Source organism: Tarenaya hassleriana, unplaced genomic scaffold (assembly GCF_000463585.1).
Source record: "Tarenaya hassleriana unplaced genomic scaffold, ASM46358v1 Cleome1, whole genome shotgun sequence".
NCBI lineage: Eukaryota > Viridiplantae > Streptophyta > Magnoliopsida > Brassicales > Cleomaceae > Tarenaya > Tarenaya hassleriana.
In genome coordinates this window covers 7,753,972-7,772,709 of record NW_010960187.1, presented here as the reverse complement: position 1 = coordinate 7,772,709, position 18,738 = coordinate 7,753,972, and the positions used below count along the sequence as shown (strand labels likewise).

General features: G+C 36.6%; 4 protein-coding genes and 1 long non-coding RNA gene across 5 annotated transcripts in view; 2 read left to right on the top strand and 3 right to left on the bottom strand.

The window, feature by feature from the left end:
• Positions 1-51, top strand: part of LOC104818205 — a 604-nt gene extending 553 nt beyond the window's left edge. The window contains exon 3 of the mRNA XM_010547692.2: positions 1-51. Coding sequence (XP_010545994.1) covers positions 1-30 — 30 coding nt within the window. The 3' untranslated portion in view covers positions 31-51.
• Positions 52-1,082: 1,031 nt separating this feature from the next.
• Positions 1,083-3,555, bottom strand: LOC104818197 (F-box protein PP2-A12-like). The gene is made up of 3 exons (XM_010547680.2): positions 2,981-3,555; positions 2,591-2,709; positions 1,083-1,714 (listed from the first exon to the last, which is right to left on the bottom strand). Exons 1-3 carry the CDS (start codon positions 3,311-3,313, stop codon positions 1,291-1,293), a joined length of 876 nt encoding a protein of 291 aa, XP_010545982.1. The 5' UTR covers positions 3,314-3,555; the 3' UTR covers positions 1,083-1,290.
• A 4,934-nt stretch (positions 3,556-8,489) lies between these two features.
• On the bottom strand, positions 8,490-11,433 carry LOC104818192 (scarecrow-like protein 28). The gene has a single exon (XM_010547667.2). The coding sequence runs from the start codon at positions 10,543-10,545 to the stop codon at positions 8,539-8,541; it is 2,007 nt and encodes a 668-aa protein (XP_010545969.1). The 5' UTR covers positions 10,546-11,433; the 3' UTR covers positions 8,490-8,538.
• A 1,370-nt stretch (positions 11,434-12,803) lies between these two features.
• Positions 12,804-16,482, top strand: LOC104818186 (phosphatidylinositol glycan anchor biosynthesis class U protein). Its single transcript, XM_010547653.2, has 14 exons — positions 12,804-13,018; positions 13,114-13,161; positions 13,264-13,324; positions 13,478-13,510; positions 13,860-13,984; positions 14,320-14,454; positions 14,650-14,726; positions 14,833-15,089; positions 15,256-15,312; positions 15,434-15,602; positions 15,760-15,817; positions 15,916-16,001; positions 16,077-16,133; positions 16,252-16,482. Exons 1-14 carry the CDS (start codon positions 12,871-12,873, stop codon positions 16,348-16,350), a joined length of 1,410 nt encoding a protein of 469 aa, XP_010545955.1. The 5' UTR covers positions 12,804-12,870; the 3' UTR covers positions 16,351-16,482.
• A 971-nt stretch (positions 16,483-17,453) lies between these two features.
• Positions 17,454-18,738, bottom strand: part of LOC109116627 — a 9,872-nt gene continuing 8,587 nt past the window's right edge. The window contains exon 6 of the long non-coding RNA XR_002024160.1: positions 17,454-17,564. This is a non-coding gene — a long non-coding RNA (uncharacterized LOC109116627). The remainder of the gene's footprint in view (positions 17,565-18,738) is intronic.

The following is an 18,738-nucleotide window of genomic DNA, read 5'->3' as shown; positions in this document are numbered from 1 at the left end:
TCCTGCTTTTCCACATGCAAAAAGAATTGATGCGACGATAGTATTTACATGAACATGATCTTGTTATCGTACATATTGTATCGGTAACTTCAATGAAATAATCATCATAAAAAACACATCGATGAAATAATATATTATTTTTACATTCTGTTGTGCGCCATATCTAAATAACTATTTTTGGTATCATATATTTTTTTTTTTACTGTCAAAGTCGATCACGTGCTGCAGAATCGCGGACCTACTTGGTCTCCAATGGGGTCCTATCCTAACCCCCAAACTTAATTGAAAAATGTTAGTTTCTTTTATAAATTTGAGGTAAAATGGCGAAAAAAAATCTATATTTTCTATATATCGATAAAAAAAAATCTATATTTTTTAATTATAAAAAAACTCTATACTTATACTTATTCACCAAAATATACATATAATTTATAAAATCTAGTAAATAAATCCTTAAACGCAAACGTCAAAAAAATTACGGTAAAAAATGTGATGTAGCATTATTTTAATAAATAAATAATAGATTGAACCCGACCAATATATATATGAACCGAATTGAACATGTTAAAATAATATACTATAATGGATATGAATATTTCAAAAATCTGATGTGGCATTATCCAATATAGAATATTATTTTAATCGGTCCGATTCGATTCAAATATATATCGATCGAGTTCGATTCAATTATTTACTAATTAAAATAATATCACATCAGATGTTTGACCATATTTTTTTTTACGTTTGCATTTAGAGATTTATTTGTTAGATTTTTTGTTAGATTTTATAAAATACATTATCCGTGAATAAATATAAATATAAAGATTTTTTGATAATAAAAAAATATAATTTTTTGTCGATATTTGGGAAGTACATGATTTTTTGGCAATTTTTTCTAACTTTTATATAAATTTTAAACAAAATGGTCAAATACCTCCAATAAAATTAATTTTTTTTATAAAATATAATTTTTTTATAAAATTATATATACATTATACCCCCAATTATACTATGCCCCTAATTGTAAGTATTTTGGATCCGCCACTGCTGCAAATATACGTGGAACTGTAAACATTTACAAATAAAAGATCATTGTAAATAGAGATTTAACAAAACAATAAAAGATTGAAGTTCACAACTTTAGGGTTTACATATATATGAACTAAACTCCGATAAGAACCCTAAACTAAAATGCTAGTTTTGGGTACCCCAATAATACTACAAAAAGGCTAAAGGAAATAAAAAAACCTTGCTTTAACCCTCTTCCCTAAACCGGCCTCGGTTGGTTACCTAAACCCGACTCAACCGATCCTTGTACCGGCTCGGGTACACGATAACAGAATCTAGACATAACCCGCCTTTTGTATGCGTGCAATCGATCTGGGTCATCGAGAATTTTATCTTCGTAGTCGTCCTCTTCGATCTCTCGACGACGAAATCTCCCCCGTGGTAATGGATCCAATTTCCTGGTTCGGTTAGCGTGCATTGGGATGTAGAGTATTGACCATCCTCGGTCCAGAGCTGAAAACGAACCGGTTTAATGTCCCAACCATGAACCTGATCAGTGTTACAGACCCGGCGGCCAAACCGTTTCCCCGGTCGGCCGAGCTGAAGCCTGAAAAAGAGGCTGTAGGCTCCGGGCGGGAAGGGGAAATTGATTTCTCCGTCCACTTCGAACCACCAGATTTGTTGGAGATATGCTATGGAAGAAAATCTGCATAATCGAGAGAAAAAAAATTTTCAGACACATAACCAGCACTGTAAGAACAGAAGACTTATGATCAAAAGGCTATACAGATACATCAAACAATAACCATTGTTTATGATTGGATTCTTTTCAGATTTTTCCATTTGTTTTCAGTAATTCTGATTTTTGGACTTTCTTGTGATCTCAATGTTGTGTTTACATTTTTTTTTACCAGATTTTTCTGAAACAAATTCATATTTTTGTGGATATTTATAACTCTCAATCAACAGATGAGAAGATATTATACCATTCCAAGGAACTCTCTTCAATCCAAAGCAACCGAGAAGATTTGACTGAAATTCATTGACAGCAAATCTAAAAGCCTTACAGTCGGTATGAATTCAGAATTCAATCACTATAAAAAAAATGCAAACTTTAACAGGAAATGATGATTGTTCGACCACCTAGAACAGAAACTGATGTTCACCGATAAGCACAATCAGAAAACTTGAACTCTGTTCTGTTCCCACAGATGAGTTCCTCACGGGAAAGCCATAGTCTTTGAGGGCAAAACCCATTAACCAGAAAGCTACAAACTTCCGAATACCAATACCAATAACCAAACCAGAACTGATTGGACTCCACAGCCACTGATCTACAGTAAGTCTCAGAGGGTTCAATCATAATCTGGTTTCTTGGAAAACACACAAACTATGAACAGAAAAAACGAATCTTTGCCACTTTTGCCAAAGAAACCTAACCACGACATCTGAAGTATGCTCTAGCAACATATATTTGCAGGTTTAACCAAAAGAAAAAACAACACAAAAGGTAAGACTCTGTACTACTTTTGAAGAAGAGGAGCAAGCAACTAAACATGCAAATAAAGGAGAAAGTCTGTACCTAGATTCATCGGTCGGAATATGACTCCAATATCTCCGATCATCGATGCCGGTGATTGATAAACCCTTGGCTGAAATGCATAGACAGGCACCTCCAGTTCTCTTGTCTAGCCACACTTTCTGAAAAAAGAAAATCAAATCAATACAGAAGTTTCTGGATATAAACACTAGGGACGATTGGCGATTCTTCCTTTGTCATCTGATCCAAAAATAAAATAGGTATTTGGATATAGAGTTGCATAAAATTCCAAGATCGGTTCATGGTCATCCTTAGGAACTTCTGTTTCCCAGATTGAACGAGTTTCTGGCGCAAACAAAATTTTCCCGAGAAACCAAACAACGGAAAAGGTGTAGAGAAAAACAGAGAGGGTGTAAAGCAAGCACGACGAACCTTCGTGCCGCCGTCGAAGGAATTAATCCGACAAAGACATGAATAAACATCCCGTTTCTGCAAATTTTCTGGGAAACCACCGAGGATTCTCTCGAGAATAAGCCTGTAATTAGGGGGGAGTTTTGATTCCCAGACGAAATCCGCCCAGGAAGCGCCGCGAAATGCCCTGTTGAGCTTCGCGAATCTGCAGATCTCCACCGGATCCAAATTCTCAACAATCAGAGCCACACAACTTTCCGGCAAATCTCCTAGATTGGGCTTCAACAAATTCCCATCCCCGGACCAAGAATTCGTCGAAAACTCATTGTGAAAACCAGATAAACCCGCACCCATCAAGCACGGGATCCAAAACCCGGAAGAAAAAAAACCCTTCCGCGAGATTGAAGATCCTCGGTATTTAAGGAAATGGGCAGTCGAGAATTCTCCAGAAAACGAAGTCTTCGGCCTTAATCTTCGCAAATTTCGAACCTTTTCATCATGGATTTTTCTTCGGACACGCAATTCCTTGCCAAGGGAGATGGCAATAAAAAGGAAGGGTTTGGTGGTGACAGAACAAGCGTATGGGATTTGGATTTGGACGGTGACACAAAATAAATGGCAAGTAATACCAAAATATATATTGGGCGATTTCCATGATCTCGTTTAACATAATAAGAATATTTAATAGGTAACAAAATTCAATTTAATTAATTCTTTGTGTAATTAGTTATGCATCGATTTCTATCCCTTTTTGGTTATCTTCTGAATGTCATTTCATTTCACAACGTACGAAACCGAAAGCTGTTTTTGTTTGATTTCCTTTTTTGTCTGATTATTTATTATATCCATAGGGTTGCCTCATTAGCCATTACAGCTCTGTGGTCGTACACATCGAGTTGTAGTGTTTAGGCCACCGCTGATATGTTATCTGAATAACTACTAACTGCACATTTAGAAACCTAATCCTGAGTTAACCATAATTTAGTGATTTTGATAACATTTAAATCACATCATTGTTGAATGATGACATGATGATGATGATGATGATGATCTTTTGGTGCATACATATAATATAAGCAAGAATATGTGGATAAGTTTTCTTGGTACAAGATTTATGTCTAGTCTATGTTATGGTCATTAAGGTATTGGATATTTAATGGGATATTGCGATTTTGATTATTTTGAGCAGTTTATCTTATATTTTAAGCAATTGGAAAATAATATGCAACCCTTTAAAATATTTCAATAAAAAGAATAAACTTTATGAGAAATCAAAATCTCGGTAATCAATCCACAAAATTTTATTTTTTTGTGTAAATTTGGAAATACAAAGCAATTTCTCAGTCGTGCCAAATGTTTTTTTTTTATTACAATTTGGAACATCAAATATGGTCATCTCAACATTTAAAGATCCATATTTGCACCTAAGAGAAAATCTATATGGAAAAATATGGTACCTGAATTATTATGTCCATACTCTATTTACCATATTTTTCAATGGTTTTCCCTTTCTGAGTAATTTATAGATTCCCATTGCAAGTCATTTAAACTATAAAGTAACATGGACTGCGAAAAGAATATATATATATATATATATATATATATAATATACGTACGTTTTTTATAAAAAAAATGAGTGGTTTTAAAAAATACACGTAAGAATTCCTTCGATAAAATCTTTATGAAATCCATATTCGCTTTTCACAAACTTACAGCGATACCACGACAAACCACGTTAATCTAATAAAACCTACAATTATATATCATAATAGTCAACCGATTGTTTTGCCTGTCGATCTATGAAATTGCATTTTCAGCAATAATGACGTATACCGAAACAAATATTCTAGAAATACGAGAATTAAATTTTTATAGTATAATATAACGCGTATAGCTATATATATGTATGTATATATCCACGATAATTTCATAATCCTAACAAATAAATTATTAAAAATCCTTAATAACTATTTGGTTAGTCAATGTACTCGTAACTAATTATTAACATCTCTTTTGACTCGTGGGATGACTACTGACCAGCTTATAATTCTAAAAGGTGTCTAATAATATCGCGTGTATATATACATTATTTTTAATTATATGCATAACATATGCTATATATTTTACCAAAAAAAACAAATGCTATATATCTACACGGTCTAGCATGATAATGTTTTTGTCTGAGAAAAATACTAATATAATAAATTAATAATAATAATAATAATAAATAAACAAAAATATAAATAGATGGAGCAATATAATATTTCTGTCTAATAACAAACTTCGTCGAAAAACATATATATATTTCTGTCTACCAAAACCATTGCCTTCCCCTTAAAGTTGTTTTTCTTTTTGGTAGAATATCTATAACCATAAATATGATTATATCGATAATCAATATTTTTGTCATCGGCTAAAAAAAAGAACATCGATACTTGTTTTTAAAACTTTTTCTCATTAAATCATATATCGTAAACAATAACCTAATAATTTTATAAAAAACTTTGGTACGCGATTTGAAAGAAAAAATAAAATATTAGTAGTTATTTAATTTGAAGAAAAGAATTAGCTTTGATCATTTTTGACAAGCCATAGACTTTATAATTTTAGGTGGTATTCTTTTAGAGTTAAAGTTATTTTCATTTATTTCCTTGTTTAGAACAAAATTATTCAGTGTATTTAAATTATATACGATCCACATATATAATTTAATATTATTCAATTTATTTCTACTCGGTTTGAAAAAAATATATTCACTCTGCAACTTATCACCCTTTCCATTTTTGTCTGTTGGACCTTTTCTTTTATTATTAAACTAATTCTAGAAACATCTTATTATAATAATTGAAAAATATCGAGATATAGAAAGTGTATTTCAACTTTGACCTAGAACAATTGATTTATAAAAGGAAATAAATATTACGTGTATGTGTATACGTACAAGTAATAAAATAATAGGACCAGCTAATGATACGCGTATGTTCAGAAGTGGAAAACGTGGCACGTGTGTGCTTACGTGGCGCAGACACGGCACGCTACGCTTTCCTTGTAATGAGACGAGTGTCCAAATTATTTATAGCATGCATGCATTATCTAATGCTGCAGTCTTATAATATTTTTAATATAATAATCTCGTGATTGTAATAGCAACTAATATGATCGATATTCTAGATTAGACTTAGAGCGTGACGAATTTTTAATATGTATGATGCTAATAACTCAATATTTTCATAATCCATAGAAAATAATAACGATTTTTACATTTATATGCATGATGATGTCATAGGTTATAGACAGTACATAGGATTATATGATTTTTTATTCAGTTTGATAATTGAAGATACAATCAATAAAAACAATCTGTGAATAAAAATTTCAAACTAGTAAATTATGTTATTGTTTATATCTTTTTTATTCTTAGCATGAGGTAATATTCTAAAAAACTCGTACGCAGTCGTACGATTATGCGATTTCCGATGTATTTCGAGGACTCCACTTATAGGGATATATGATGATATCATGCACGAGTTTTCAACTTATTTTATATTATTGTTTGGTCATTTGCTAGTCACATAAATTATATAAGTACATATATATATATATATATATATATATATATATATTATTGCACACATATATGTCACCGTAGCCACCACAAATCGCGACGTCTCTCGACCGTTTATTAAAAAAAAACATTATCAAAGTTATAATCTCGAGGTCGGTCGGACATGCTGGCTTTGTGAAAAGCATTTGTCTATAACTTCCATTATTTATATATATATATATTATTTTTATCCGTGATATTTAAAATCGGTGATCATTCTCTATCATTTTTCATGCATGGACCTACGTAGGAAAATATTATAAGACCTGACATTATGTTTCATATATAGATTTCAATGTTTCATACACCTCGAGTAATATCATCCGTAATGGACAAAAACAAAACAAAACAAAATATGAATGATTTTTCATGAAACATGTGAAAAAGGAATGCACCACCAACATTTAAAGTCTATATATCTCTATTGGTTACTCGTATTATTTGACAATGACTATAGATATTTAAGTGATCATTCCGCATGCACCCATTACTATTATGTCTCCCACTGTTCAATCTTGGACCGTCACTCATCAATTCGGTTTCGGTAAAGTCGTGTGTTGCCATTCGCTTCCGTTGTTATTATAATATTTAAAGCGAAACAATATTCATTGCTAATGTAAAATCATATTTTATCTCGTGGTCAAATTCGGATCCATGTCAGCGTTAATCTTTCACATGTGTTTACCGTGATAGGGATAATTAATCGGGTCGAATAAATAAATCTTTATGTATCATATGCAATATAAGCTCATTTGTCATAAGGAGAATATAAAGTCTGTATTTTTTTTTTGCAATATATATGTAAAAATATATTTATTTTTTCTCTCTTCCTTTTTCATTTGTTGTTTTCGATATTTATCGAAGCATTAAAAAAAATTGGCAATTAATTTCGGAATATATTCCTTTTCTCCTCGACGATGACACGAGCCTTCAACAGAAAACGACAAAAACACACTTAAGTATCAGAACAACTGGAAAATCATATTTATTTTAATAAAAAAAATTGCATTAATAACTACGTGAAAGGAACATTATCGGCGAAACAAAGAAGTACGTAAGAGACATAATTTGTAGCAACTTGTCCTTTGTTTTTTTATTTCCATTATAGTCTATCAACAACTTTCATCAACTTGTTCGTACTATATGGGGTTAGGGTTTCTCTCTCTCCAGATTTTGTTTTTTTTAAAAAGTTTTTTTGTAGATATTTGAAGAAATATTATTGAAAATAATTGTTTTTATTTTATTGTGATCAAATGAGTCTAAATATATGTAATATAGTTTCTTTAGTAGAGCTTTTTGATAAAAAAAAGGAAATATAATTTCGGAAGTTATAATTTTTTATGGCAGCTTTGTTTTTTTTTTCCACTAAGAATTCATATGGAAATTGTGTGAATCATTATCAGAAGACTGAATCAAATATTATATAATCAACTATAGTCTTTATTTTGGAAGTATGCATTATATATGTATACATTTGTGTCTGCATCCATACTAGCTTATGATTCATAAGAGTTGCAGTGCGTTGGGCCTACTTAATCTGGCTAGATTATGGGCCTCAATCAGATCAAGCCAAGGCCCACGAACAAAGCCCAGACAATGCACGATTATTTCACTGAAACGTGTTTGTACAAAATTAAGTGAATAAAAAAACATATCATTTAAAAAGTTGTAACGTTATGTAATTTATTAAAAAAAAAAATGAAAGACAAAGAAATAAACATTTTCTCCAAAAAAAAAAAAACTGGCTGTAAATGAATTAACGAATTACAAACGCATACAATTAATGTCTTCATCACACTTTTTGAGTCTTTTTTTTTTCACTTCCTAACTGCATGAAAAAATGAACAAAAAATAAAGAATGAAATAATTTTTTTTTACCTATTTTCAATATTTCTTTTTCTCTAGATCCTAAAAAAAACCATTTTCTTTTTTTTTTTCCCATTATTCTTTTGTTTCTGTAAAATAAAAAAAAGTATTAGCTGTGTCGAGCTAAAGACAAAGAACTCCCTCCGATCTCGGCGGGAGTCCAAGCCGAGACTGTGTAGAGCTCTTGGTCCGACCACCGCAACGTCACTCCGCCGCTGCCGTCCTCATCTCGCCTCTCGACGTTGAAGCCGCCGCCGCCGCCGCCGTACATTCTGAGCAGCATCTTGCTCTGCAGAACCTCCCTCTCCGAGACTCCCAGACTGCGAAACCCTAATTGCTCCAGCAATCTTCTCCATCGCCTGAAACCCGTGTGCCTCTCCTGCCGGTGATTTCCTTCGCAAGCAACGATGTTCCTGATCTCCCTCCCGAACATCTCCTCGATCTTCACTCTGATTAAGCTGTCCGTCGGAAGATTGAAGTGTAATGAATCGAATATCGCGGAGTAGTATCTGAGTGAGTTGCAGATACGTGTTTCCAGATGATCCGTGTTGTGTTCCGCTTCTTGTTCCGCGATAACGAGCGCTATTGGGTTTGTGCTTCGGATTAAACCCATGAAATCCCTAATCGCTGCTCCGGTTGTGTCGTATAGCGTCTTGTGCAACTGGAAAACGCAGTTTACGGCCACGGATTCGCCTTCTTTGACATGAAGCATCCATAGCCTGACGTCTTCGAGCCTGTCAACGACAGAGTGAAACTCGAATGGAAGATTTAGGGCTTCTGCGAATCCATAGAGACGGTCTCCTGTCTCGTTGAGCTCTTGTTTTGATTCCCCGATGCCCGTGATCCGAACGTGTAATGGAGGGTTCGGTCTCGCAGCCAAGCTTTGGAAGAAGCTAGGCCATTGCAGACCTTGCTTGATGTCGAAATCGATGATGTGAACTCTTTCTTTCCCTTGGAAAGCTCTGAGTAGCATCTCATTGGCTGTGAAATGAATGAACTTTGGAATTGGGGTCACTTGGTTCAGGAACCTCAAGCCAGCAGCTCCTGAGTCTTCCTCCTTGTCTGTTCTTTCGAAATCCCGAGGGGGTGTGACATGGAAGATGTGAGGCCACATCCTTGTGATTCTCAGAGCCAAACCTTCAGTGTAATAGGCGGTAACCCGGGTCAGAGGGGTTTTCCCTCTAGGAGAAGCAAGATCGCCCAATCTCACGATGAAATGATTAATGGGGGCAATGTTTTTTTCATCGATTGCTTCTAAGCATCCTTTAAGCAAGCCGACAAGCTCCAAGTCCTTCTGCAACTCGTTTCCATGGTTGTTGTTGTTGTTGTCTTCTTCTTTACTGGTCCCTGCTCTTGCCCCTACCCTTTCGTGTGAGTATGGATTCCTTGAACCATTTGTAGATTCGGGTAAGCTGTAACGCAAGCTGTGGCTCTCCGATGATGCACTTGATCCAGAAGCTTCCTTGACCGTCGTGGTTGGGCGGCTACTCTCCGTGTCCTTGTTGCCTATGCCGGCTAACTCAGTTATCACTGAGTCAACCCAATTTGGATTACTCAGCAATGGCTGAGAAATCACCTCGCTCGGCACGAAACAAACCCTGTCTTCATCACCCGAACACGTCAAAGAAAAAGGCACTTGTGGAGAATTCCGGCCCGCGAACTGCTCAAACCAGAAACTCCCACCTAATCCCAACTGCTGACCCTCCCTTTCGCCTCGTTTCCTCTTCGCTCTGTTCAGACAAGAGTCAGCCTCATCGGCCAACCTCTTCAGATTCTTACCCCCTTGGTCGTTGTTGTCTTTGTCCTTGTTCCAGGAAAACCCTTCTCCGCCTCTTGTTGTCGCCAAAGGTGGAAGCTTTATGTGCTGCTTGAGTGAAGAGGCCTTGGATTTGCTGTCGAGCGAGACGCTTCTGGTGAGCGGTCTGTTGGATTGTGATGAACGGTTCGAAGACGATTCCTTGCGTGAGAAGCTACTGCAAGGTAAGTCCAATCTCTGCGTGTTCATGGGAAGATGACAAGCTTGATGATGGTGATGAAACTGTACTGTTCTCGGTGATTCAGCCCTCAATCTTTGCGTCGGTGACAGCAGTGTAGAGCTCGAGCACCCTGCCAACATGGTCTAACCGCCGAACTCTGTTCTCTATCTTTCAGTTGATTTGATCCACCCACCCTATTTTTGTTTCTTACAGTTTCTGTTTCTATCTCCTATATGCTTTGAGCTCGTGAAGAAGAATGCGAGAGATAGTCTAAGTGAGTGTGTGTGCGTTTTTAACAAAAAAAAAAAAAAAATGGAATCCGATGAGTAAAGAAGCAAAATCAGAGAAAACGTTCAAAAGGGTGTCTTGTGTTTTTGGGTTGTGATGTGAAATCAGGTGATCCTATATGAACAAATGAATTGAATCTTCTCCTCAATATGCAAAGAACATATAATGAATGAAATGTTGAAACGGCCCGTAAACTAATATATCCAGAAAAAAAAAGAATGAAAGAATCAACGATTTCACTAATCTAAAATCAAAACAGCCTACCACAAAACAATCATCGGATTCCTAAACTTTCATGAAAAACTCATTGGAAGATCGAGAGATTCATCACATCATGAACAGGGGAACCTTGCTTGGTTCTGTTGGTGAGAAGACAGGCGAGGAGCTCTGAACCCGGTTTGATATCCCGGTTAACGACCGTGTCCATGGCGGTTCTCGAGCTTCAGATGGCGAAATTACACACACCCAGATGAAGAAAATCCTCTCAAAAGATTCCTGAAATCAGCCTGAAACCCCCCAAAAAAACCCTAATCAAGAAGAACCCGGAATACCTAGATCGAGAATCTCCTCACAGGTGCATGGGACTGCTCAAAACTCAGAAACCCAGAGCAAAGATTCCCACAGAACCCTCAAAGGTTGTTGCTTTTCTTCTCCTTATGTCTCTGTTTCTCTCTCTCTCTCTCTCTCTCTCTCTCCCTTTCTCTCTCTCTCTCCTCTACAAGTAGAATACTACTACTACTGCTACTAATACCATACTCCTACCTCTCTTTACTAGTCTCCGATAATTGAAGTTCCCACCTTTCCTTTTTACAGCAAGTTATTTTCCTCTCTTTTTTTTGTCGGGAAGTGTGATGGTAGGCGAGTGGAATCTGGAGTGTTCTTGACCGTAGGATCTTCGGATCCAACGGTGGAGAATGTTGGGGTAAGTGACCGTTGGTGATTTGTCGGGGAAATATGACCGTTGAGGGGAAGGTTGAGGTCGGTGTACGGACAATTCAAGAAGGTTTTAGAAATATATACACGCACACTCTTTTTTTTTTGCTTGTATTTTGTATTTTATCCAACGAGAAAAAAAAAATTAAGCAACTTGCGTAATATTATGGTTTTCTTATTTATTTATCTTGTGGTGTCACGTGATTTTCACTTGACCGTTAGTGATTACATAATTTCACGATGTAAATTTCACATTAATTTCTTTTCTTTAACTATGGTAATTCCCCAACGTCTTTCCCATCAATGTACATGGAAGACACGTGGCGTCACCACAGTCCATATATATGTATATATACACGTAATGTAGTGTACATTTTTTTCTTCTTCGCGCATTCATGAATTTAATCTCTTATATCTTAAACCTAATGAGCAACACTTTTGTCGTTTGACATAAATATAAATAAACAAAGCGATAAAAAGATTATTAATCAAGATTTAATTATTTTATATTAACTTCTTTTTTTGTCTTGGAATCTGAATCATTTAGTCTTGGAGTAAAGTACATATGCCCAATGAGTAAATTTACCTTGAAGGGGACAAAGGACAAAACAAGCATGGAGACTCGAGTAACAGGAAAAGCCCCAATATCTTTGATTTATTTAATGCAAAGTAATTTAGTTATATACATATCCTAGAAATTTCTTGTTATAATACTTGAGCATCATTAAAATTAATCTTAGTTATTTAAATTAATTCATATGAAATTAACATAATTAATTGAATAGAGTTGTGCTTTTGTCGGGATTTGATGCTGATTTTGACCAAATAATAAATTTTTATCCAAGTAATAAATAAGCGATAAAATTTCGTAAAGATCGATTATATTGAGAAAATAGTGAAAAAATATTTTCGTCCTATAAATATCATTGATATCAGAATAGAGAAAATGTTTCCGAAAGAAAACTCAAGATTTTTACGTCCTTTAGGTGTAATTCTACACAAAACTAAATAAGGGGTAACTAACGAAAATAATGACAAGTTAAGGGTTAAGTTCGAATAAAAAAGGAAGCATCTATGTACATGGCATATGGGCTTGAACCTATAAAAAACTAATGGGCTTTTACAAAAATTTGAAAGACCAATTATGACAGAAATCTTGACGGCGTCGTTTTAAACGTCGTGGCTTCTCCTATTTGGCTCACCGGAGACCAGAGGAAAGAAGAAGAAGACGAGCGACGGCGAAAATGGCGGAGGAGCAGAAGAAGCCATCCAGGTTCTGGATTTGGGCTATGGCTTCCGTGATTTTCCGGTTGATTTTGATCCTTTTCCAAGAAAATCTCAACTTGTCTTCCCGTCCGGAGGTCTCCACCCCTCTCACTAGCCTCCGCCGCCGTATCGTCTCTCTCTCTCTCTCCTCTCTCTCTATGACTCTCTCTGCACGATCACCCTTCCAGCTTACATTTTGAACATTGTCGTGGATGTTGCAGTAGCTGAAGGGTACTGGTTGAAGCAGTCATCGATGTCTCCATATGCAGGTTCTTCATCTACATCTGTAGTTTCTCCTCTCAGATTTGATTCAATGTAGATTCGAATTCTGAGATGGGTGATGTGGAACTTGGGTTTGTTTCTTTGGACAGGATCTATGTATCATGGTTCGCCTTTGCTGCTTTCGGTTCTCGGACCACTCACTGTCAAGAGGTTGTGGTTTCATTTCCTTTCTTGGGCAGAATTTTCTGATAAAGTTTCTATTTTTCATCATTGAATTTTGGCTTGTTCGAATTGTTGCGATTTCTGATTCTTTACCTTTGTATTCTCATGGCTTACATTGCAAAAATTCTGGTTTATGTACAGGATTGAAGGGCTTCCAAATCATGTTTTGTGCAGGTACTTGTGTTCAGTTTCTACTGATTGTCTGTAGTGGGTGATTGTCTGAAAACGCCATTTCCATTTCATTAATATCTTGTTTTGGGAAATCTTATGTTTTCTCTTGGGGAGTTGAATGCTACTCAATATGTTCAAACATGTGCTTATTCACCAACTAGCTGAAATTATAGGTCGGGTTATAAGTAGAGTGGCAGTCCTTTTATGAAATAGTATGATGTTCATGGAATTAGAGAATTATATATTTGATGGTAAATATGCATCTTACGGTTTAGCCTCGGAGTAAAATCTTATTTATTGCTATGCCATTCTGTAGTCATGTGGATGATACCAACATTCTCTTTGGATACAGCCTGGTTTTTGTTATTGCAGATATATTTAGCGCTCTGCTACTTCGGGCTACTGGTCAGAAACTCCAGATGGCTTATGGAATGAATTCGAGGTTACTTGGCCTTCTCAAGTCATCAAGGGATAGAGGTAATTTAAATTTTGTTATCATAGTCATTGTAATTGCTCCATTTAGTAAGGCCGTCTTCCCGTTGTTGGACTTAGAAAGCCTGCCTTTCTTTTGCTAGACTCTCGATGAAAAGATAGATTGCTTAAGACCAGAAGGGAGAGAAATACTAGAAACAGAGGGGCAGAGAAGACATGGATCATAGTGTAATGATTGTGGGATTAATTTATTGAATAGATGTCATTTGATAAATGTCTTAGTCCCTTAATATATTTTCCTGCACAAATTGTTTTCTGCCTATTAAAATTGTTTATAACCCAAAGAAAAGTGATGACCTCTTCTTTCCCTTTCCTTTCAGGGATCCTCCCTTGTGGAGATATTGCTGCGTTCATGTACTTGTGGAATCCTTTTACCATATTTTCTTGTGTGGGCTTATCAACTTCTCCGATCGAAAATTTGGCTGTCATATTATCACTTTATGGAGCAGTTACTAGTAAGCATATGATAACCTTTTCCTGCTGATGTTTTCAAAATTTTCCTGTTATGCCGTATATTTCTGTTTACTCTTCATATACGATGAAAAGATCTGTTTTCTTTTCTTCCTGTTCTTCTTATTTGTCTGTAGTTTGGGAATTGGATTGTGATTCCCCTATCTTTGTGTGAACAAATGTGCATTTATCCTTTGCAGGACGAGTTCCTCTAGCTGCATTTGGGTTAGTCATGGCCACACATTTATCCCTTTACCCAGCAACTCTGGCAATCCCGGTATAAACCTTCTTGTTTCCATCGTTGTTCTATCGCTGTATTTTCTGTAGTTCAAATTTCATTCAAGCAAGCAACAGATACTAATTTGTTGTTATGTTTTCCTCAGATAACCATTTTATTGGGATATGGTTTAGATGCACCTCCTCTAAAATTGTTCCTTCATACACAACCCATGAAAGATGAGGACAGTTCAACTTCTGCCACTTCTACACAAAGCAAACCGAAACGAAATACACGAATTCCCTTCTTATGGAGAACTGTCATGCATTTCGTGTTTTGGGTAATGGTGTGGTCTCTCTATGTGTTAGTTTTATGCGGCTTATCATTAAAGCAGCATGGTGGGCTTGATGAGATGTTCAAGAGGTAAACCTCATTTACTACACCGTAGGCAAAGTTTCATAATTCAGTTAGAATGTTCATGTGTTAGGTTCCAACTCTGACGATTATTACTATGTCAATATTTGTTACATCCAACACAGTTTTTTCAATAAAGTGGTGATGACTGTGTATTTTATGCCATCGGTTGTAGGACATATGGTTTCATTCTCAGTATTGAAGATCTATCACCAAACATTGGAGTCTTTTGGTAAGTCTAAGGTCATCATGGATTTCTTTGCCATGGACCGGATAAAGAAAATCTCTTTATTACGGCACATTTCTTATTCTGTTCATCTCTGTATATTCATCTGCCTTTTATTTCATTTCAGGTACTTCTTTGCAGAAGTATTTGACTTCTTCAGAAACTTTTTTCTGGTAGTTTTCCACGTAAATATTTTGTTTATGTTACTGCCTCTGGCCATTCGGTTGAAACATCGGCCCTGCTTCCTGGCTTTTGTGTATGTAGCGATCTCCTCAATTCTTAAATCTTATCCTTCGGTAAGTATTTAACTTCATTATGGAATGAAGTATAAAGGGTTTTGTTCTTGAAGCATAAAACTTGTTTCTAACAAAGAAAATGTCACACATAGACGTCGAAATGGCAAGGCAATATGATAATAATCTATCTGAAATTATATCCTCTCTTTTGGACTAGGTTGGGGATTCAGCTTTGTACTTGAGTTTGTGGGCATTGTTTGTCAATGAATTAGCAGGTAAAGCAAGCAAATGCGTTGTACATCTCTTCCGTTATGTCTTATGAAATCTCGCAGGAGAACTTTCTTTTTAATTTTTCTTTTGTGTGTGCGCGCAGACATGAAGTTCTCGTTCTTCCTCTTCTGCGGGTATCTCGGGATATCACTCCTAAGCCCGGTGATGCATAACCTTTGGATATGGAGGGTAAATTCCTCAACTCATCACTACTCTGTTCATATCCTTCAGCAAAGAAATCTGATTGGTAATGTGTTAAAACAGGGCACAGGGAATGCAAATTTCTACTTTGGGAATGCCATCGGATACGCTTTCTTTCAGGTAAATATTTACCTCTCTGAATCCAAATCTTTTTTCTTCCCTTAAGTTGGCATTTGGAATAGCCTGACGCCATTTTTCACTGACTTGTTCTTGTAAATTGTACGTTGTGTGTATGAAGATTGTGTTCGTGGTGGAAAGCGTAAGCGCGATGCTTAACCACGACCGGAAGTTGAAGAGATTTACTTCAAATGCAAGTGTTCAAGAGGTCAAGAACTGAAGAAGCAGCTGCTTCCAGTTTCTGTCTTGTTTCATAAGTGTGATTTCCCAAACGCCAAACGCCAAAACATGGATTTCATATTTGTTTGTTGTCATCAACGATGTTTACACAATTTCTACTTTTTTTTTTTTATATACTTTGGTTATAGAAAATCCTTTTAAATCTACTCCCAAAAAGACAATATTTCAAGTTAATATCGAAGTCCACATCAAATGAAAGCAGTGGGCCTGGCCCAACTATAGAGACTTGATAGCTTATAAAATAATGGGCCAGGCCCAAATATGGTCAATGATCTAAAATAGCTTGATTGCCCTTGTGATAGGTTTTATCAATAAGATTTTCCAAGATTATATTAACTTATTATATATATATAATAATATATATGTTGTATATTCCTTTTTATATGTTCTAGAATGAAGATAAGTGACTATTCACGTGGTATTGAAGTCCGAACAAAAACAAATCAACATTTTTTGGACTGCCCCGATCAAATTTTTATTTATTTTAATTTAATTACTTTGATTCAAAACAATTGACATACCGTATATGATATGATATGTAATGCATATACATGAACATGTACATAGAAAGCTTTAATAAATCAAGTTCGTGTTTCCCTAGGTCCATCATTTATGACGAGGTCTTTTTGGTCATTTGCTGACCACTTCCCTATTCCTTCTCCCTAAAAAAATATTATCTTTCTTTAATAAATTATTTTATTCGATCTCAGTTTGCAATTTGCATGCATATTTAGACGAAAATCTCCGTTGAAACTGTCTTTTTCAGAAAATATGTAAAGAAAGCCTTAATTATATGTACATATATATATACATGTATGAATATACCTATTCATATATTATCATATTGATATATATATATATCATATATATGGCGAATCCAATATGCATATCACCCAACAGCTTGTGGGCGAGTGATCAGCAGTTAGATGCAAAGTACTAAGTGTGACACCCGAAACCCGTGTACAGTATACGGGTTGTGCCACATGGACGATATACAATAAAATAATAATTGCGGAAGCGAAAATACAAAATCCAAAAGATCAGTATCGTAAAATGACACATGTCTGAATAGCCATAGTTTAACCGTACAAAATGCGGGAATACAAATCCCGAGGTTCTGAATACAAATCCCGTACATGATGCTGCCTCTCTCGGATCGTCGTCGTCTGGTACGCTACGCGTAATCCTCATGATCTGTAAAAACATATAACCGCGAGGGCTAAACACAACTGCTTAGTGAGTAGCCCGGGTTGATCCCGGTCATCCCGTTCCCAGCGAGAACGGTGATAAAACAATGGCATACAAGAAACACACAAGTAATAACAACACGTAATTATATCACATCATTCATAATCACACCCGTATGGAGTCCACCATATGGTTTAGCAATATACCCTAGTCAAGTCCATGACTAGGAGCGCATCCACGCCCGTCAAGTCCATGACGTTGGCCGTCGTGTCGCACACGACTAAAACGCGTCTCAAACGCCCGTCACGTCCATGACGTTGATGGTTGAGTCCACAACCATCCACAAACACAATCACGCTTAACTCGTACGCACGAGCAAGCTACACACATGGCACACAACGTGCAATATTCCCATAGTACAATCATACGTATCACGGTATCCGGTCCCTACCGGGTTATCGTTCCACGCCATGCAATTCTACCCACAAATAGTCACGCAATGATCACTCATATTTTGATGTCGCACATCTCACTACGCCACGCAACGTCCTAGCAAAAACTCGGTTCGATTGATCCCAATCGCAACGCTTTGTCCTTTGGTGAGGGTTAGGCCCATCTGTGGTCAAGTCTAGTTAGGCCCGGGCCAACCCCGTTGGTCGTTTCCTTTTTCCCGGTCGAAATGGAAATTTTCCTCTTTTCTCCGAGCCTGGTCCGACAGACCAAAGCCTGGTCTGATCCGGACCACAGTCCCTTCTCTTCTGGTCCGTTCAGCTTCCTTGGTCCGTTGGTTTGTTATGAGATAGGTCTGGTCCGCCCCTGATCACTACTGATCAGGTACCGACCAAGACGTGTCATTCGTTCTCGGCCCGTTTCCTCGGTTCAACGTGAAATTTTTCTTTTTCCAGGTCTGGTCCGGCGGACTTACATTTGGTCAGCCCCGGACCAGTTCTCGTTTTTGGTTCGCCCCATTTCTCCTTGGTCCGTCGATGATTTTGGCTTCTGGGCACATCTGGTCCGGCGGACTGACTTTTGGTCAGCCCCAGACCATGACTTTTTCTCACTTGGTCCGTTTCCTGTTTCGTTGGTCATCCGGACCATTTTTGGTCAAAAACAGGCTTGGTCCGCCGGACCAGGTTCTGGTCCGGGTCGGACCAAGCTTCCTCCGCTTCTTCCCCTCCGC

Excerpts from the sequence above, each read along its gene's own strand:
- LOC104818197 (XM_010547680.2), bottom strand. The coding sequence starts at position 3,313 with ATGGGTGCGGGTTTATCTGGTTTTCACAATGAGTTTTCGACGAATTCT. Across the intron at positions 2,710-2,980 it reads CCTTCGACGGCGGCACGAAG|AAAGTGTGGCTAGACAAGAG; the intron begins GTTCGTCGTGCT and ends TTCTTTTTTCAG. Across the intron at positions 1,715-2,590 it reads ATTCCGACCGATGAATCTAG|ATTTTCTTCCATAGCATATC; the intron begins GTACAGACTTTC and ends TCGATTATGCAG.
- LOC104818192 (XM_010547667.2), bottom strand. The coding sequence starts at position 10,545 with ATGTTGGCAGGGTGCTCGAGCTCTACACTGCTGTCACCGACGCAAAGA.
- LOC104818186 (XM_010547653.2), top strand. The coding sequence starts at position 12,871 with ATGGCGGAGGAGCAGAAGAAGCCATCCAGGTTCTGGATTTGGGCTATG. Across the intron at positions 13,325-13,477 it reads GGACCACTCACTGTCAAGAG|GATTGAAGGGCTTCCAAATC; the intron begins GTTGTGGTTTCA and ends GTTTATGTACAG. Across the intron at positions 13,985-14,319 it reads CAAGTCATCAAGGGATAGAG|GGATCCTCCCTTGTGGAGAT; the intron begins GTAATTTAAATT and ends CTTTCCTTTCAG.